The sequence below is a fragment of the Bactrocera tryoni genome, chromosome 2 (assembly GCF_016617805.1).
Source record: "Bactrocera tryoni isolate S06 chromosome 2, CSIRO_BtryS06_freeze2, whole genome shotgun sequence".
NCBI classification, from domain to species: Eukaryota; Metazoa; Arthropoda; class Insecta; order Diptera; family Tephritidae; genus Bactrocera; species Bactrocera tryoni.
Genome location: NC_052500.1, coordinates 5,355,210 through 5,375,391, shown reverse-complemented (window position 1 = coordinate 5,375,391; position 20,182 = coordinate 5,355,210). Strand labels below are relative to the sequence as shown.

General features: G+C 39.2%; 3 protein-coding genes and 2 long non-coding RNA genes across 6 annotated transcripts in view; 3 read left to right on the top strand and 2 right to left on the bottom strand.

Moving 5' to 3' along the window:
• Positions 1-186: 186 nt before the first annotated feature.
• On the top strand, positions 187-1,404 carry LOC120768269 (lysosomal aspartic protease-like). Its single transcript, XM_040094867.1, has one exon. It carries the CDS (start codon positions 210-212, stop codon positions 1,347-1,349), a length of 1,140 nt encoding a protein of 379 aa, XP_039950801.1. The 5' UTR covers positions 187-209; the 3' UTR covers positions 1,350-1,404.
• Positions 1,405-2,551: 1,147 nt separating this feature from the next.
• LOC120768380 lies at positions 2,552-4,803 on the bottom strand. Its single transcript, XM_040095046.1, has 5 exons — positions 4,301-4,803; positions 3,921-4,142; positions 3,451-3,854; positions 2,877-3,390; positions 2,552-2,736 (listed from the first exon to the last, which is right to left on the bottom strand). Exons 1-5 carry the CDS (start codon positions 4,362-4,364, stop codon positions 2,552-2,554), a joined length of 1,389 nt encoding a protein of 462 aa, XP_039950980.1. The 5' UTR covers positions 4,365-4,803.
• On the top strand, positions 3,719-5,218 carry LOC120768386. The gene is made up of 3 exons (XR_005704754.1): positions 3,719-3,803; positions 4,919-5,063; positions 5,126-5,218. It is a non-coding gene; the product is annotated as an uncharacterized LOC120768386 (long non-coding RNA).
• On the bottom strand, positions 4,868-6,612 carry LOC120768381 (secretion-regulating guanine nucleotide exchange factor). Of its 2 annotated transcripts, none has more exons than XM_040095047.1 (4): positions 6,278-6,610; positions 5,955-6,206; positions 5,124-5,887; positions 4,868-5,071 (listed from the first exon to the last, which is right to left on the bottom strand). In XM_040095047.1, the coding sequence occupies exons 1-4, from the start codon at positions 6,293-6,295 to the stop codon at positions 4,966-4,968; spliced, it is 1,140 nt and encodes a 379-aa protein (XP_039950981.1). In that variant the 5' UTR covers positions 6,296-6,610; the 3' UTR covers positions 4,868-4,965. The 2 variants fall into 2 exon arrangements, with proteins under 2 accessions (XP_039950981.1, XP_039950982.1); XM_040095048.1 differs by having other exon boundaries at positions 4,985-5,071; positions 5,120-5,887; positions 6,278-6,612.
• Positions 5,253-20,182, top strand: part of LOC120768385 — a 53,685-nt gene continuing 38,755 nt past the window's right edge. The window contains exons 1-3 of the long non-coding RNA XR_005704753.1: positions 5,253-5,333; positions 12,941-13,199; positions 13,262-13,371. This is a non-coding gene — a long non-coding RNA (uncharacterized LOC120768385). The remainder of the gene's footprint in view (positions 5,334-12,940; positions 13,200-13,261; positions 13,372-20,182) is intronic.

Genomic DNA, 20,182 nt, shown 5'->3' with positions numbered 1-20,182 from the left:
CTTTCGTGGTTTTCTAGAGGATAGCTAAGTGATTTTCAATGCTTATCGGTAATTACAATTAAAATTACCGATAAAGCTTTTCATACGGAAGCAACGTTAAAGTCAACACGAAGAAATACTCCACGATAGTATAAAAAGGTTCTCGCCACATAAAAGCTCATCATAGTACGACTACCTATTATCGTGCTAAGTTTTACTCTCCAACCAAAATGTTGAAGTTTCTCGTTACGATAACGTGCTTAGCATTGGTCGCACAAGCGACTGTCGTGCAAATTCCATTGAATAAGAACAACCAAAAACGCTCCTTGAAGAATGTCGCCGCACAATTGGCGGTGTTGCGTAGCAAATACAATTCCTTGCCACGCGCTACAGACGAGCAGTTGCACAATTACTTGGACGATTCATACTATGGTGCTATCACCATTGGTACACCACCGCAAAACTTCCAAGTACTCTTCGACACCGGTTCATCAAATTTGTGGGTGCCTAAAGGACCATGCTCAGGTGATCCGGCTTGCAATAACCACAACTCATATGATGCAAGCAAATCGACCACATATAAAGCGAACGGCACAGAGTTCTCCATCCAATATGGTACTGGCAGTTTAACCGGTTATTTAGTGGAAGATACCGTTTCCGTGGCGGGTTTGGCTATAAAAGATCAAGTATTTGCTGTAGCCACGACGGAACCTGGCACTACTTTCGTTGATGCCGTATTCGATGGTATACTCGGTATGGGTTACCAGGAGATCTCTAATGATAATGTGGTACCACCATTCTATAATTTGTACAAACAAGGTTTGGTCAAAGAACCCGTTTTCAGTTTTTATTTGACACGTGATGGTACCTCTAGCCAGGGTGGTGTCTTAACTTTAGGTGGCATTGATAGTGATCACTATGAAGGTGATATAACTTATGTTCCTGTCGCAAGCAAAGGATATTGGCAATTCGGCGTTGGCACGGTATATATTGGTGATAGCGAGTTTTCTTTCGGTGATCCGGGTATCGCTGATACTGGTACCAGCCTTGTAGCCGTTCCCTTTTACTTATATGGATATATCCAGGAACTTATTGGTGCTGAACCTAACAACGAAGGAGAATACTTCGTCAACTGCTCTCAAGTATCCAGTTTACCAAAGATCTCGTTTACCATTGCTGGAAAAAACTTTACATTAGAGGGTAGCGACTACATTTTTGAGGTTGAGGCTGGCAGCGGTGAGCAATTGTGTATGTCTGCTTTTGAGGATGCTGGCACACCTTTCTGGATTTTGGGAGATGTCTTTATTGGAAAGTACTACACAGTTTTCGATTTGGGTAACAGCCAAGTTGGTTTTGCCAAAGCTAAGTAATATTTTAAATTGCATAGGATTTGCAAATAAACAGTTAAGTACATATGTTTATGAATATTTGACTCAACTTTCTTGTTTCCAAAGTTTATTCGACCAAGATTCGAAGCTTTTTTTAATATCTGTGTTTGTGGATATCTAAACATTTCTACTCTTCAAGTTCAATTAGCCAAGCCACGTTGTCTTTTGCTGCTCTTTGAACTTATTGAGATGTCATCATTTGTACCAGACCAAGTTTGAGGTAAGCTTTGGTTCGATATACTTGGTCCAGCGTTTTTCCAACTTTTCTACAAGTTAGGAGGACCTAGCGCTTCGAATTCGCTTTCAAAACCAGAACCGAATCACCGACCCAATCTGCTTTTTTCTAAAATCCCCGGACACGATACGTACTTTCACAAACGGTCGAAGTAAAGCTACTGTTATAGGGTCAGAACGTATGAAGCGGTGTGTCAGATGTGTAGGGTTAGCTGGGCACACAAAGAGGTGTCATGCTTTTAGAGGGGCTCGTTGAATGTTGGACATATATTTGGTATGTCCGGGTCGATTCTGTACAAATAGGAGTTTGACCTGCTACAATATCCAGAACGAAATTGTGCAAGCGACACTCTCCATTCTCGCGGCAACTCGAGCTCGACGTCTGCAATGGGTGGTGGTTTGACTCCATGTACGCCATTCACTTAAGGGAAGTCGGTAAAGGTGTTTATGTCTCCACTGTAAATGGCGATTAGTGCATGAGTGAAGTTGGTTGCGTCTGAAGTCTGGTCGATGTAGTTAAGGAAAGACCTATTGATGTTCCTAGGAGGCGTTTCCGCTTCAAGCAGTCAACTGCTTGGAGATTAGTTCATTAGGCTCCTTAACTGAGAGCATACCAGCCTCACTGTGTAGATGTTCGATCGGAGACATCAAGGGGCATCCCGTTATAGTCCTGAACAAATAGCTTGATTTGGCTTAAATTCCGACAGTAATCGTCTACGGGAATCTGTAACAATACAATATTTGTTTCATTGGGTGGGATTAAGTAATCAAAATCGCCCCCTCATATAGCTAATTACACATATAAATTTGAGCATTTTAGTAATATTTTTATTGTGACCTATTTATTTTTCTAATTCAGATATTTAATAAAAATGATAAAAAAAATTCAACAACGAAGAGGAAAAGACAACTTAGCAACAATAAGAAATCTAAGAATAATCATGGGAACCTCATAAATCATTCAATGGGGTCACATTATCTTCGTTGCCATTGGCGGCAATCGGTGAAGGAACTGGTGGAGATTTTACCAGCATATCAGTTGCGTTGGTAACCATTGCCGCTTGACGCCCACATATGTTAAGTCCCGGTATGTTGTTTGGCGACGGCATTGTTTGTGTGGCAGAATTTTGGGCACCTGAAATTTATAGGATTATAATAATTAAATGAATCACGGTGCAAGTGATTTTGATAATTAAAAGGAAGACTAAGAAAAAACAGCATTGGCAATGCCGCAAAGGTTGTAACAGCTGATATTATTTACATTTGGTTACTCACAAGGGGTTGTTGCTCCTCCACCACCATTGGTAGCACGAGTTGGACGTGATTTATGGAACATCGCCGCTACGGCAGCAGCTTGCTGTTGTGTTTGATGATAGATTTGCTGCTGCAGCATTTGTGCGTAAACAAGTCTTTCGTAAATCCCAGTGGTTGTGCCCACAGTGGTGCCCTGTGTGGTAGCGCCACTTAGATATTGAGTTTCCTTGAAAAAGGTATTTAGATACTGTTGTGTAGTTGTGGTGAGCATCGGATTGGAGTAAAGAATAGTTGGCGAAGTAGCCAACGCGGCGTTAGCTAAACTATTCGAAATAAAATTCGTAGTTGTAGAGGAATGTTGGTTGTAGACAAGTGGCGGTGCTGCAGGAGCAGCCGCTACATAGGTAACTTTGTTGCCTAAAAACATGCCATACGCAGTGCTACCAGCTGCCGGACGTACTGAAGCCGGCTGCAGGCCATTACACATCTGATAATAAGCAGCTGTTGCGGCAGAAGATGCAGCCGAAGAATGCTTCTGAAATGAATGCACAACTGAAATTAGGCAACCCACAGAGAATATATAACGCTTACTTACACTGAGATTAGCAAAACCAATGCCGGTTGTTGTCTCTGGCGCTTGCGGTGTGGGATACAAGCCATTACCATAGGCGGAAACAAATGGCACAGCTTCTGGCGGCGTGGATGAACCTTTCACGTTAAGCAGTGGCGTAAGATTCTCCGGAAAGTCGAGAAAATCTTTACCATAGATGGCATAATTTTGTGCAGCTTGAAAATATTCAGTGCTATCGTTGGGTGGATGGCCCGTGGTGTCACCATAAATTGCGCGATTTACTTCTTGTACATACGTGTTGCTGCTGCGACGACAATTAGATTCCAATTTCGAATTCCAATCAGTTTCAACATCCGCCGACTCACATTTCCCAGCCGGTATGTATGATTGATGCCAAATTGGATCAGTAAGCTTTTTTGAAGTGGGCGCTGTGCAATTGAGCATTACCATTAAACGTTAGGAATTTAATTGTTTAAATTACGATATTGTATTACCAATTTCCTTTGTATTCCAAATGGGGAATTCGTTTTTAATTTTAGACAATTCTTTGGCAATCGAGTTTTTTGTTTTTCGTTCTTTTTTATTTAACCTTGATAACGAATTACCTGTATGCTCTTCCGTACGCACGAAATTCTCATTGGTGCTTTCATACGATTCTTTAAGATTACCCTGTTCGCTTTTCATATTGTTGCTATCGTCTTCGTCCTCACTCGTTGCTGAAAAAATGAAATTGTTTCGAATTTATATAATTTTATATATTTTTTTACGCATCTGCGGAAAAAGAAATCACGCAGATTTTCTTTGGTTATGTATTATTTGAAAAAAAAAGAAAAAATTTAATCACAATTATGGTTTTGGGGAAATTCATAATTACAATCTAAAAATTCCAGCATGTCCTCTATGAGCTTTTCTGTTTGTTGAGTCTGCTGTGTTTCCATGCTTTTTTTGACCTTTTGTTTATATATTTGTTGCGCTTAAGCGCTGAAAGCACTCAAACCAAAAATAAAATAACAAAAGAATTGCACCAACAGTAACGTTTGTGTAACGGTTGCTTTCTTGTCACAGCTGCCCGTTGGGATTCAAATTTCACTGTATTTGACAACAATTTTCTATAATCGATATTTTTTGGCCTTTTTCCTACAAATTTTCGACCGTGTTGCTTTCCGATCTGTCTTCAATAGATTTCTTAAAAATTTAGAATTTTGTTTTATTTTTCAACAGCTTGTTACGATTTTAACCCACTTAAACCATTTGCTTAGGTCAAGTTTAATTTTTGAGGTTAATCGCAATGCAATTCTTTACACCCGTCAAGGCATACTGCAGGAGTAATTTGCAGCGGACAGTGTTATGAGATTTTTACTTCTTCTCATAGCCTACATTTTGGCGCTGCCATCAAGTACATATTTACATACATATAAAGCACCACGATAATAGTAATTAGTAATAGTTGCAATTATTATATTTTATTTTATCACAAAATATTTACGAAAAGGGATTTTATATTTGAGGTGCACACAAATGCAAAAGGACGTAATATTTTTAAGTGCTTCGTTCGGTAGGCACTTCACAAATTGCATAGCAAAATCCGGCGCCAGTACCAGCGATTTTGCAAGGTCCGGGGAGTTGAATTCGCGTAGGTGAGCATCTAAAGAATTGACTTGTTAGCATGTTAGAACTACTTTATAACATCTACTTACAGGTTTTCCGTGCCATCATTACCGCAGTTACCATGTTCATTCCAACCCCATGTGTACACTTCACCATTCGTGCTACGTAAAAGACCATGTTCAGAACCTAAGTGTAAACGTGATTCTATAATCGAACTGGGCAAATCCAATTCCTGTGGCGTTGCTTGATTTTGCGTTACACTACCGATCCCCAATTGTCCGTAACAATTACGTCCCCAGGTGAGTATTCTATTATCTTTTAATGTTACTGCATTATGCGTCCAACCGGTAGCGATTTGTTTAATTTCTTCATCAAATTGAAATGAATTTGCTTGCCCAAATTTATTGTCACCTAATGCAATAACACGCTTAGCACTGTCACCATATTCCAAATCAATCACTTTAAGTAAAATGTGATTTTGTCCACTTACAACGCCTATAATGCGTAGTTCACTAGGTTCGCTGGCTTGAATTTTTATAACAGGTGCACAATTGAGCGTTGTCGATGTTATACACAAGTCTGAAGGTGGTTCATCACCTATACGTAGACGACCGAAGACATAAACCTTATGGTCGGCTGTAAGTATAGCACAGTGACGTAGTCCGAAACTTATGCGTGCTGGTGTATCGTTGCGTGGTAGTATGACAGCTAGTGGACGTCTTACTGCATTGAATTCACGTTGACACAGACCTAACTGTTGAAAAGAATTCGAACCCCAAACATACAACTTTTTTGTTACTGTTATGCAGCCAGATATATCCCAACCACATGAGATGCTCTCGACCGGCACATCCTGTATATGCGAATACAAAAATTATAAAATAAATAACCAATAAATAGTTAAGCAGTAACGAAAGTACCCCAAAATATTCGCCTGGTATAGTTTGAAATGTATTAAAGCACTCCTCGGTTGAGTTTAATCCCAACTGACCGCGACCATTCCAGCCACATGCGTGTATGCGCCCATTTGCATCCAGCACAAGTACATGACCGCCACCTCCACGTATGCGGCGGACACTATTCGGATTAAACGTGTACTCACGAACAAGTTGTGGTGACATGCATAACTCCGATTCAAAGCCAAGGCTAAGCTGTCCGTGCGAATTTGCCCCCTGTTAAGGCAAGTCGTTAAAATAATAATTATTAAATGCTAATTAGTTTGATATGCAAATTACTTGCTTACCCACGCATACACAGACATGGCGTTCTATGCACAATCGCCACTAGTTGCTTTTCCGGCGCACGACAATATTAAATATGTGTGTAAAATCCGTCAAGTGCGTTAGCCGCAGAAATTGCTTTCAAGAGTCTTGCTTGCCTGGATGTCAGTTACCGACTGTTGTGCGAAAATTGCATTCGCCTACTTTTTAACTTATATCTTGAGAAAATATCCTTCCTTATGCACACGTAAAGTTTTATGGCTAATTGCATGTTTTTACCAAATTAAAAAGGCTTTTTTGTTGCTTGCGTTGATTTTTAACTGCTTGCGGATGTTTAGCTGGCAGCAGCTGATAGCGCACAGCTGACTCGTTGGGACACAGGGTGTTGCTAGAAAATGATTTCCAGCAAAGTAGCATGCGATATTTTTTGAATGTCTGTTAGAAAAATAAATTAGTTGAAATTTTATTATAGTTACAGCTAGTGTTTCATAAAAGAAAATGTTTTAAAATAGAAAGTTAAAAGTTGTGTTTACTTTTGAATGTGGAAGTGCATATAGTGTTAGTGTAGTATTTATTGCAACCGTATATAGCAAAATGAAAAAATATCTAGGAATATTTTGAGAGCAAATTCGAAATACTGCGACTCACGTACAGACGCTCTTCTGGAGAACAATGGATTGGTGAGTGTATGTTCAAATCCCTCAGCATCTATAAGTATATTTCAGTTCTAAACGTGTGATTAATATACCCCAGGGATAATCTCTGATATACCCTGTTCACGGCATAAAAATGACTCCAAAAGGAAATCTCTAAAATTGCTGGCAATCGGCTTGAAAGATCTGCGCTTGTGCTGTGCATGAAAATGCACCTGAGTCCCTAGTAATAAGCAAAAATAAAACAATTACAAGAAAGCATGAAGTAAAAATTAAAATACCAAGCAAGTGCATTTACTACAAACGAAAATAATACAGGAAAACCGCACAGCACGAGCTTGGAACCTGTCGCGCTGTCTGGCTGCCCTCAATGTTAAGCATCTAACTTGGTCGACTTGATTGCCTCATTGCTTGCGGAATGCAGCAACAAATGGCGCACAAATAATGATGATAGAGTTATCCACCATCGCTGCAACGGTTTGTGAAAACAACTGTCCGATCTGTCCTAGACTGTCTAACAATGCGAAGTTAATATCAAAATATTGTTGGAGAGTTAGCTCCAAATCTTAGTATTGTAGGAAGTATAGAAGCCAGTGAAATGGTTTACAAATAACAACAACAAAAGCGGCACGGACTAAACAGTTACGGCACAATTGCTTAGTCATTGCAATTATCGGTGCAACAAAAGTTTTTCCTTTTCTCCACAAACTTGCCCCTACACAAAATGCTAGTTTGTAATTACACATACATACATACAAATATGTACTTATACATTTATGAAAGTGCTTCTTTTTTCGACAAAATAGCAAAAAGCTTCGTTGATGGGTAAGCTTGTAACTCGAAAAATAAACTTGCAATGTTGCAAGTGCATCTTCAATTAGTTTGACAATATCAACAGAGATTATAGGTTTTAAAGGGTGATCCATTTCGAGGTTGCCTACTTTTTTAAAGAAAAAACACAGAAACTTCAAATTTATTGGGGACTGTTTATTATCCTTTAAAAGATCATTCTTTGGGATTTATTTTTTAAAGATTCTTCTTTACTGGCGTAGACACCGCTTACGCGACTATAGCCGAGTTAACAACTTGCGCCAGTGTTTCTTCTTTTCGCAATGTGGCGCCAATTGGAGATTCCAAGCAAAGCCAGGACCTTCTCCTACGGAGTGAAGGTCTTCCTTTTCCTCTGCTTCCCCCGGCGCTGTAGTGTTTTCTTCCATTCGGACAACATGACCTAGCCAGCGTAGCCGCTGTCTTTTAACTATGTCAATATCATATATCTCACACAACTCATCGTTCCATCGAATGCGATATTCGCCGTGGCCAACGCGCAAAGGACCAGAAATCTTTCGCAGGACATTTCTATCGTAAACTCGTAACGTCGACTCATCAGCCGTTGTCATCGTCCATGCCTCTTCACATGACTTATAGAGTTTGGTCTTTGTTCGTCGAGAGAAGACTTTACTTCTTAATTGCTTACTCAGTCTGAAGTAGCACCTGTTTGCAAGAGTTATTCTATGTTGTATTTTGAGGCTGAAATTGTTGTTGGTGTTAATACTGGTTCCAAGATGGACGAAATTATCTACGACTTCGAAATTATGACTGATGACAGGAGATATTTCTGCTTGCCCTCGTTCACTACCAGACCCATTTGCTTCGTTTCCTTATTCCGTGTAGAGAGAGAAGAACTAACGGCGGTGTTGAAGCCAATGATATTAATATCATCGGTGTACACCAGCAGCTTTACACTCTTATAGAAGATTGTACCTTCTCTATTCAGATCTGCAGCTCGAATATGAAGTCGCCTTGTCTGAAACCTCTTGCAGTTTTGAACGGCTCGGAGAGGTCCTTTCCGATCCTGACGGACCTTTCGGCATTGCTCAACGTCAGTTTACACATGCATTTTAGTTTTGCGGGGATACCAAATTCAGACATAGCGGCATAAAAACAGGTCATTTTCGTATTGTCAACAGCAGGTTTAAAGTCGAAGAAGAGGTAGTGTGTGTCGATCCCCTTTTTTCACGGGCCTTTTCAAGATTTGCCTCATGGTGAATATCTGGTCAGTTGTTGATTTTCCAGTCCCAAAGCTACTCTGATAAAGTCCAATCAGTTTGTTGACGCTGGATAGAACCTTATAGGCGATGTTTAGGAGGCTTATCCCAAGGTAGTTGGCACAGATTGGGGGTCTCCCTTTTCATGGATTGGGCTTAAATTCCAATTATCGGGCATGCTTTTGTCTGATCATATTCTACAAAGGAGCTGATACATGCTCCTTATCAGTTCTTTTTTGCATCCTGACATCTTTGGTCACATCGTCCTTCTCTTCCGTTGGGGCGTGGACGCAAATCAACGATAAGTTAAAGAATTCGCTTTGATATGGATTTGGTTAGACGTTCATCCACCGAGGTGAATGACAGTGCGCGGCGACAGAGTCTCTCCCCCACCATGAGTCCCACACCAAATTTACACTTCCTTATTTGGCCACTGAAGTAAATGCCACAAGGACCTACTCGTCTCAGTCCTTGTCTCGTCCATCGCATGTCTTGGACGGCGGTGATGTCAGCCTTTACTTTAACTAAGACATCAGCCAGCTGGCAGCGGCACCTTCCCAATTAAGGGACCGGACATTCCAGGTGCATGTCCTTAAATCATAATCCTTAAGACGTTTGCAGGGGTCGTCATCAATGTTTACATTGGTAGGGTTTTTTTACCGGGCGGGTCTCAAACCTAGCTCACAACCCTGGGGAGGGGATGTTTCGCCTTCTCTTTTTAGCTCTCCTTCAAACGGATGTTTTTTGGCTACCCAGAGGATACTTGATGTTGACCTCTTGTATTATTTTTTCCGTATGAGAATAAAAAGTAGTCATTCGGTAACAAGTCAGCACTATACGGCGGATATAAAAGACAATCTACATATTCCTTTTTTATGAGCTTACTTTTTCCTGTTATTTGAGAATATTTTACTTGTAATTTATAGAATTGGTCCACTTTTTGTTTGAAATCAAGAAAATAGTGTGCTTCCAAAATAGCAAAAAAGGAGCTCAAAAATAATAATTTAATTCAAAAAGCAAAAAAAAAAATTTGAGAATTATTGCAGTAACCATAAGTTGCTGATTACAATGTGGTAACCTCAATCTGTAATGACCAGATGAGCTTCGTCTTCCAGTTAGGCTTACAGCAAATGTGTACTACAGTAAAACAAAAGTGTGAAAATGTGCCAAAAATACTAGAGCGAGCAAATGTAGGGCGATTTAATATAAGTATGTATTACTATATACATATATGTATGTTTGTATGTATTTATACTTTAGTGTTTCTTAAGAATATTCACACTTGTGTATGCTGGTATCTAGAGCACGTGTGCTAGTCAAGCTTCTGGGTGAGAAGTCACATTATTTTCGCAATTGAATTCACGTAGAAAGAATGGCGAAATTACAACAAAATTTGACTTTAATCCACAATAGAATGGCTTCATCATGTTGAAATTTGTTGAAGTTGTAGACGAAATGGCTAAGCTAAGTGGACGACGAGTTCAAATTTAGGGCGCTTCGTTATGTTTGTAGGCGCAATAAGGTTTCTACGTTTGATAGCTTTGAGGTCAGTGCTTTTATTAACATAGATGACTATATACATATGTATGTACGTATAAGGTTCTATATGAGACTAATGTCATTTTTTTTCGACTTAGAAAATATTCTAAAAAATTATTCTAAAAATTATGAATTTGAAAGATCCAATTAGGTTATCCACCACAACTTTATGTAAATAATTTTATTGATACTTCTCAGACCTTATAGCAGAAGCAAAAAAGCTATCATACAAAAATTTCTCTAACGCCCACCTGCACTTGAAAACGCGCCAAGCTTCTGCAAGCGGAATGCTTAAGCACCGACGACACCTACTGCTTTTCTTCCTCGACAATAAATCGTAAATTCAGCGTAATAAAATAAGAAACTGAGCAATAGCAAAAAATTCTAAATTTCGTTACAAAAACAAAAAAACAACAACCGAAAACCACAAAAAGAATAAGAACAAGCATTGAATACAATAACATATTGGTTAAAAACCGTCAAATCCTCACTGATCAAAGCGACAACGAATGGCGGCTGCACGTTAGTGAGTGCGCGGCGCAGTATGAAGGTGACTGAATTTTCTCCCAATTTTGGTAGCTTGATTTGTCACGAAATTCACAAAGCGAAAGAGCGCACAACAAATTGGTCTGTAGTTGAAAATTGACAAGAATTTCGTGACTTTGTCACCTTTGTCTCGGTGGTGGCACCCCACACCAACACACCAACACACCACCACCACTGCTGGTGCCAGTGCCAACACAAACAACAGCAGCCAGTGTAAGTTTGGCCAACTGCAGCCGAATGATTGAGTACGGTCTGTGATCTGAGGTGGCTGCTTGTTGGCCTGGACGGCCGGTGTTGGTGGATCGCTCAGCGCTGCCCACCGTGCAATGCCGCTTTCCCGCTTGTTGCGCGTGCGCAGCAACAACAGCGTTTGTGGTAGTGATGAGATGGCAGCGGTTGGCAGCAAGCGCGCGCTGCTTTTGCTTTGATTTCCGCAGCGCAGGAAATTCAAATTCAATGTTGTACCTGCAGTTACACACATTGGCTATTGTCAGTGAGTGAATTTATTTTAAATTGTTGTTGTTGTTTTTTCGTTTTGTAAGAACCACAGCAATGAGTTAAAGAAATGCTTACAAGCATTGGAAATAGACGACATCACTTCATCATCATGACTTTAACGCTTCGAGGCGCTTCTAATGTTGATTTTAATGGCTAACAACAACAAAGGCGACGCTTGCTTAGTACGAGCACTTCCTAAATTCCGCTTTTTTCAATCACTTTTGTTGCTAAACTCATTTATTTTTAATTCGGTATTTTCGTTGGGATTTGATAGCTGTGTTTTTTTTATTTTATTTATTTTTTATTTTTATACCCTGAATAAGTTTGCCACGAAGTTCGTAACATCCTGAATTTAACGTCGGAGATCCTTTAAGTGAAGAGTCAGACGAGCTGAGTCGATTCCAATTTTTGAGATATCGATCTGAAGTTATGAACATATCCTTTCCTTGCCAAGAAGTTGCGCATTTGGTCGAAACCACTGTTATTTGACCACTATAGCATATACATACATACATAGCTGCCGTACAAACTTAACGACCAAAATAAAGTTCTTGTATGAAAAGCTTTCATATTTGACAAGATATCACCACGAAATTCGACATGCTTAGTTTTCTGAAGCTACATTATAATATCTGTAGAAATTTTCCAGATCGGATCACTATAGCATATAGCTGCCCTACAAACTTAACGACCAAAATAAAGTTATTGTATGAAAAGCTTTCATATTTGACAACATATCACCACGAAATTCGACATGCTTAGTTTTCTGAAGCTACATTATAATATCTGTAGAAATTTTCCAGATCGGACTATAGCATATAGTTGCCATACAAACTGAACTATCACAATAAAGCTCTGTATGGAAAACTTTTATATTTGATAAGATATCACCACGAAATTCGACATGGCGTATTTTCTAAAACAACCCTACAATATCTGCAGAAATTTTTCAGTTCGGACTTCTATAGCATATAGCTGTCATACAAACTGAACGACCAAAATCAAGTTCTTGTATGAAAAACTTTTTTATTTGACAAGATATCACCACGAAATTCGACATGCTTAGTTTTCTGAAGCTACATTATAATATCTGTAGAAATTTTCCAGATCGGATCACTATAGCATATAGTTGCCATACAAACTGAACTATCACAATAAAGCTCTGTATGGAAAGCTTTTTTATTTGATAAGACATCATCACAAAATTTGACATGGCGTATTTCCTCAAGTAACTCTACAATAGCTGAAGAAATTTTCAAGATCGGACCACTATAACATATAGCTGCCAAACAAATTGAACAGTCAAAATCAAGTTTTTGTATGTGAACTTTTTTAATTTTTGAGGGTATTGTAGTTTCGTTGCAGTCGTAGTTAACGTCATTCCTTCGTTTACTATTTTTAGCCGCCCCCAACCGCTTGCTGCTTACCGCTTGTCTGTCGCTGATCTCCGACGCGCTGGTGGGCAACAAGGCGACTAGCAACTTTGTACCTGTAACCTTTTGCACTTGGAAATTGTGCCTACATTTCGTAGCGGTCGCATTGACAGTTACTCGACAGCAACGAACAATGCAAGGCAGTAACAACAACAATAACGGCAACAAGCGTTGGGCAGAAGAATTGTTCGAAATACACTAGTAACACGCTTTGAACACGAGACAACGGTAACGTGCCACCTATTTTACATGATTCAATGCAATGTACCAACCTATTTCAATACTTTCAGACAAACAAACAAACTATACATACATATATTTTAGTTCAGCGGTCGCCAAATGTTTACCAAATGGGATAAATGTTCTGAAAACTGTTGGAAATCGAAAGAAATTGTGCAAGGTAAGTGATTATTTGAATTATTTTTATTTAGTTCACAAGTTTTGGGGTTATGAAAAACCGGCTCTGCAACCCCAGTCAGTCCTTATCATCGAGAGAGGGTTCAGGGATGGGACAAAAGTTCCAATATAAACGCTTTCGAGCAACTTCCAGATAATTTTCAAGTAAAAGGATGTTGAAGATAGTAAAGTCAATAAGTTTTCCTATCCTTTATTCATCCTTTATCCAAGAAATCGCATCATTTACGAAGTACATAATTATTTTCTAAGGTCAAAAAGTACTCGTTCTCCTTGTCACAAGGGCTTCTACTTATAGACAAACCCTGACACCTTACTTTATTACGAAAGAGTTTCCTTGCAACTATCCCTTTTCTATCCTTCACTCGTAGTGGAGACCATAGCTTGCAAATATTCAGTTATATTCGAAACTCAGAAATTGCCATTAGAAAAACTCTTCGGTCGACATTATCGATTCGAACAGCTTCTTGGGGAGAAAAGGATATTTGCACAATTTCAGATGAATATCTCACAAACTGAGGCATTCTATTCGCATATTCACAGACATCCAATCTCCGACGTTCCCTTCTGGCTGCTGCATACTTCGTGCCAAAGTTAAAGAACCCTAATCAGGGCATAAAAACAGACTTACCATACCGCCAAGTTCACTAAATCCCCTGTTTGCTCACCACTGAACGCGCATTGGCGACCGCTGCCAACTCTACTATCAGCTGCGCATGCGCTTGCGACTATTTCAATGGCTATTGCGCATTTAGCCACAGCAAGTGTTGGCGCACTTGGGAGGTACGTTGCCTGAGGCTTGTGCGCTTCCACATCTACACCACCATCATTCGTCTTCCGATCCACTTTACAAGCTTAGGATTTTCTCTCCGAATGTAGGTATGTGTGTAGTACGTGCTGTTGTTGGTACAAAAAATTGACACCATGTACCGTTGTGCACTGTGCACGCCACCACGTCAAATCCATCAACCGCACACAGCAATTGCCGCATAGAAGAACGTATCAACGGTGATAGACGACAGGCAATGTCGACAAATCGTGCATCAAAACGCTCATTGATTGGCTTTAATTATACAAATGTGTCTGCGAGTGAACACAAATCGACTGTTGAATTTTAATGATTTCAACACAAAAATAAAATCTACACTATTTACTGTAAACATAAGCGGTCATTAGCTTCAAAATGTTAAATGGTCGAATGCCTGATTTTATTGACTTGTTTTTGATGGGGGGTATTGAAGGTTTACGGGTCTATAATTAGTTGCGGGTTTTGGGTAATGTCAAAAAAATATTATATAGATACTTAAATTTAATCCCTATAGAAGTTAAATCTGCACAGGACCTTAAAAAGGTTCCGATTTAAAAGATAACGCTTTTAAAGTTTTATGTGCTGATATAATGTTTTTAGGAACTCAATTAGAAATAATATATTTTCTAGTGCCATCAAAAAGTCAAAGCTCTGTAGAACAGTCTCCGAATCATTCCTCTTTTTTCTCTTTCTTCAGAAGTCTTACCATCTTTCTATCGATACCTAATTGTTCATACATATTTTATTTGTCCAAAAACGACCCTGGTATTTTTTCGTTGGAGGGAAATATAAAAAATTCCCTTAAGACTCTTTACAGTTTTGTCTGCACCAAGATGTGTTTACTTAGCTGCTTATTAACTGATGAGCGACGCTTCGTATTGTCTCGATCAATATTAAACTCAGTTCACAGGGCTTAGCTTCGACGATCACCTCTTCATTAGCCTAAAATTTCTTCCAGCCAGCATTATTTTGAGATCTGAGAACGGAATATAGTCGCTGAGAGCCAAATCTGGAGAATATAATGAATACGAAAGCAATTCGAAGCCCATTTCAGAGATTTTTGCCACCGGCATTGTCTTAATGAAAAAACACTTTTTTCATCAAAAGCTGCCGTCTATCGGCGATTTCGTCCTTTAAATAACAACATGTCATCGTCGTTGTTGATGTTCCTTCCTTTTTCAAGGTAGTCAATAAAAATTATTCCATGTGCATCCCAAAATACAGACGCCATAACCTTAACAGCCGTTTGTTGCTTTTTTCACGCTTTGGAGCGGGTTTATCGTGTGCAATTCACTCGTATAACTGTCGATTGGGCTTTGGAGTGAAATGGTGGAGCCATGTTTCATCCATTGCCAGATATCGACGCGAAAACTCCTGTTTGTTATGCTTGAACATCTTCGAACACTGCTCCGAATCATCAACAGGCCGTTATTCTTGGTAAAAAGTTAGCTCACGCGGAATCCAATTTCCACAGAGCTCTCTCAAACCCAAATATTCTTGAATGATACGATGTACACGTTCAGTTGATATCTTTAGAGTGCCTGCTATCTCGAACAACTTCAGTTTGCGGTTCTCCAAAATCACTGCGTTCACAGCCTTCGGTGCTCATTTCACCACGTCTAAATTCCAATCCTTGATGGTTGATTTTCCTGGGATAGTGTCCAGAAACTCGCCATCAAACCAAGTTTTTGCTTCAACTGTATTTTTTTCCTTCAAAGAGTAATTCACGAAGTTCCATTTAATCTATTGTTTTCACGATAACAAAATTTACTTCACTCAAATTAATGTTATTCACAAGCTAACGATCCGAGAGCTGTCAAATTTATACACACACCTTTTGGAGGCTAGGACTTACTAAAAATCATATGGATTTTACGTCATCTACATATGTGTTAGTCCCGGATTTTCCTATTGACCTTTTTTGAATTCTTCTGTCAGTTATTTTGATTCACTATTTAAATTTAACGAAATTTGTTCGGGAATTTAGTTTCTCTTACTGGACGAACTACACAGTGTTGCATGGGAGATTCAAAGCAAGTTGCAGGTTAATTGTCTGGCAATTAGTTAATTGGCTTCCGTATGTCCACACGACAATTTAAGGTACTCTCTTTTTTGAAAAGCTTTCACACACGCTCGAAAGCTGCCAAAAGCTCCAGCTGTAATATTTTATGTACATTCAAGTCCTTTGAGAATTTAAGTTCACTTTGAACAGCTCAAGCTCAAATTTAAAAATTTACTTAACATTTTCAATTAAAGTATTTTATGCCAACAATTACTGCATGCATAACGGTAATTGCACGTTTGTGCAATCAGGAGGCACGTGCAACATGCGAAGTAAATTGTGAGCGCAGCGTTGCTATTAAATTATTTTAAAGTGAAAAGAAAAAAATGCTTAAAAAATATCAAATGAATTCACATTTATTTAAATAAAACCTGCGTGCCTAGAAATATTTTATAATATGCGAACAAAAAAGGCGGAAGTGAGCACAAAGCGAACGAAGAAAGTTCAGGGTTAAAAGCAAAGGAAAGGTTAAAAAAGGAATTACATGCCAATTAAGTCATGTAAGTGGGTTGCACCGCTAATATGTTGCAGGATGTCGCCGATGTTATAGTGTGGCACGCATAACGGTGCTTAGTTTTTAAGAAGTGTAATGCTATAACAAGATTGTGTGTGAATTAAAAATAGGTGTATGTGTGGCAAACAGTTAGCGGTAGCCTGGTGAAAGCGCATTGTTTGATACTATGCTGTAAAGGGTGTTTCAATAGCTTTCACTTTTTTTGAAAAACTTTTGAGTAATTCAATTTTGAATTCTAAGTTTTGAAATCTGTATTAAGAAAAACAACAAAAAAACAAATATTTAATATATAGGGTGTTTCAATAGTTATCATTTTTTGAAATCTTTTGAGTGCTTCATTTTAATGAAATGGTATGAGATATTTTTGATTTTTGAAATCTATAATTGTAAAAAACAACAAAAACAATAAAAAAACAAATATTTAATATATAGGGTGCTTCTGTAGTTCTGCTTATTTTTTAAACTTTTTGGAATATAATTTTAATGAATGGGTATGGAATATTTTTGATTTTTTTAAATAACAATGAAAAACGAAACAAAAATTAAGTTATAAAGGGTGTTTCGAAAGTTACAACTCTTCAAACTTTTTGGTATTTCATTTAAAGTAAAATCATTTAAAGTAAAATATATCAAATATTTTTAACTTCTAAAATACTAATTAATTTTTGCTTAATAACTCTTTAACTTGCGCTCCAAAAGCATCACCCTATAAAACTGTGATTTTTACGTAGAATTAAATAAATGAATTCATAATGCATACATATGAGTTGCACTTTGAAGCCACGCTGCATTTCTAATCGTCACCGAACATGCAACCAAAGTGCGCGAGCGCCAGTGATTATCCTTCAAAGTAACAAAAAATTGCTTTATAAAAACAATTTCGAATGAAAATAAAAGAAGCGCATAAAGCGCACCTTTCTAGAGTGTCGTTATACCCACGAAGTAACCGTAGAAGCTTAAGACAGCACATGAAAACAAATGATTTGCACTTAAGCCGCAATGGTGTCGCGCTGTGCCGGCGGCTCAATGACCAGAAGGACCACCGTAGCACGCGGTGCACGCGATGTGGCGCATTACAAAATCGAAAAAATGGCACGGCAATAAGGATTAACTGGCGGCAAGTGCATTAATGTGGCACACACATATGTTCATACGTTGCAAGGCTCGTTTACCGCAAAGGGAAGGCACCTTGCGCCGACTTTACCCAGCACAGGTCGACTAAGCAATACGTACTGTATTTGTTAGGTAAAAAATTGTGAAAAACATTACATAAGCTTAAAATTTATTTGCGTGTAACTTCTTCAACATTAATCTAAAAACCATAAGACTAAAAAAGCGGCGCGCTAAAGTGCATAGAAATAAAAAACATTGAGGTTAGAAGGCGAGGACACACTTGCACAGCATAAAAGCACATTAAAATAGGGCAACAGACTAAAAAACCATTCTAACCGCTTGTTAAGTCGTCGAAATCCAATACCCAGGCTTATTGAGCGCTTTTTGTGGCAAGCACCTAGTGTGGCGGCCGGGATGGCCCTCAAGTAGCTCAGTTATTGACAACCTGCCATCGACATCGGCTGTCTAACCGTATTGTGGACTATTTTCATGGCAGTTGTTGTTGTCTAGTGCCACCCGCTGGGCGTTGCCTACGACCACATAGTCCACCTGTGTGCTGAACGCCTAGCAATGGAGCTTTGGCGCTTGTGTGGTCGCTCACATGCAATGCAGTAGCGAGCGGATGCTGTGTAATGAACCGATGAATGGTTCAAATTGAAGCGCCGTGTGCCACATGCAAGTAGCCGTGGATACAGGGTGTAAATGTATATTATTTCTGGTAAGCTCGGAATTCTTTGAAGCATCTTCGAATGCAACTTTTCATACTTTGCGGTTTGATATTAACTGGACGCTGCTTCAAGGTAAACCTTAAGGTATTGAGGATGGAAAAATGTTATGACAAGTAGTGTTTGGGGATTTGGACCTGTTCTTTCGATTGGAATAATTCATACTTGACGCTTTGACATTGACTGGGCTAGTTCACGGTAAGCCTTAAAGTACCGAGGATCTAATTTTAGTATAAAATGTAGATTATGTGGAAAACCAAACCTTCGAGTGCTACAAAGCATTCAAAGACGGTCGAGAGATGGTTGAAGACATGCTTCGTTCTTGACGACCTTTTGACCCCTCCAACAGATGAAAATATTAAAAAAGTGAAGGATATGGTGCTTGAAAATCATCAGGCAAGCGTTAGGGAGATGGCAAAAGAGCTTAACTTCTTTCGCGAATCTTTTCGAGTTTTTTAAAAAGAGTACCGTAACTCTTAGTTCCCTTTGGACATGATTGATCTTGCGAATTGCGATCCCAAATTCATGGAGGGCATTATAACTGCTGATGATACATGGATTCATGAGTTCGACATGCAAACAAGTCAAAAATCATCGAAGTGGAACACTTTTCCAGTCGATCGAAGAGATTAAAGAAAATTCGCTGAAGGAAGTGAAGGCCATTCCAAAAAGTGCTTATGAAAAGTGTTTTGAGGCCTGGAAAAATCCTTGGCATAAGTGGGGATTACTTTGAAGGTGACAAAATAAATATTGATGAATAATTTCCGGGTGCTTTTGGTCACAATGTACATCAAACAAAAAAATTCAATGTATATCGGAAAAAAGCAAGTCTAACCTAATCCTTTAAGTCATTACTAAGTTTCTTTTTAATTTTTTTCTCCGCCAACACCCTGTACCGGCTTTAAGCTGTGTTCGCATCGACAACTCTCGCTGCTGAAATGTGAAAAATTAACAAGTATGAAATGTGTAATTAAAGCGCATAATTTGTTCCATTTCTTGTGCTTGTTTTGTGCCGATCGACACAAGAAACATGCTTTGTTGTTGCTTGCATTGACACGGCAGGGAATTTTGTGAGCAATTATAGATTTTCCAATTCGGTTATATAAGTGTGGAGCAAATATACACACACACATACTCACATGTGCACAAATACAAACCGCGATCGCTGCAGTGGTCAAGCGCTCGTTCGCTTCCTAGTATCTGGTTGCAAGCAAGCAAGCGCCGTCAATTCATTTCTAGCAACACTGGCGGCTGTACACTTTCCACCAACTTGCCACGCCATCGCCCAGCCAGATCAATTGTGCCTCCTGTGCGTTGCAATGAAGATCAATTGTCGTACAAATGTGGCGACATGCCACATGCAACGTGCCACAGCCGTAGGTACTAGGCCACGCTAGTCGCGCACTCCTTGCACACACGCACACACACACTCACACACAGGCGCGTTGTGTACTCAAGCAACTTATTGATTGCTGCTGCCACTGCCACTGGTCTGCTCGTTGGTGGCTGCCGCCGACTGTTGACTTGGTGTGGCGCAGCCATTCAGTCAGCCAGCCCGTTCAAGCGGCAAATGCT

What these genes read in the sequence shown, in the direction of transcription:
- LOC120768269 (XM_040094867.1), top strand. Translation starts at nt 210, where the DNA reads ATGTTGAAGTTTCTCGTTACGATAACGTGCTTAGCATTGGTCGCACAA.
- LOC120768380 (XM_040095046.1), bottom strand. Translation starts at nt 4,364, where the DNA reads ATGGAAACACAGCAGACTCAACAAACAGAAAAGCTCATAGAGGACATG. An exon ending in TTGGTTTTGCTAATCTCAGT is followed by an intron (nt 3,391 to 3,450) that starts GTAAGTAAGCGT and finishes CATTCATTTCAG; the next exon opens with AAGCATTCTTCGGCTGCATC. An exon ending in TGGAGGAGCAACAACCCCTT is followed by an intron (nt 2,737 to 2,876) that starts GTGAGTAACCAA and finishes TATAAATTTCAG; the next exon opens with GTGCCCAAAATTCTGCCACA.
- LOC120768381 (XM_040095047.1), bottom strand. An exon ending in TACCAGGCGAATATTTTGGG is followed by an intron (nt 5,888 to 5,954) that starts GTACTTTCGTTA and finishes TCGCATATACAG; the next exon opens with GATGTGCCGGTCGAGAGCAT. An exon ending in AATGATGGCACGGAAAACCT is followed by an intron (nt 5,072 to 5,123) that starts GTAAGTAGATGT and finishes TCAATTCTTTAG; the next exon opens with ATGCTCACCTACGCGAATTC.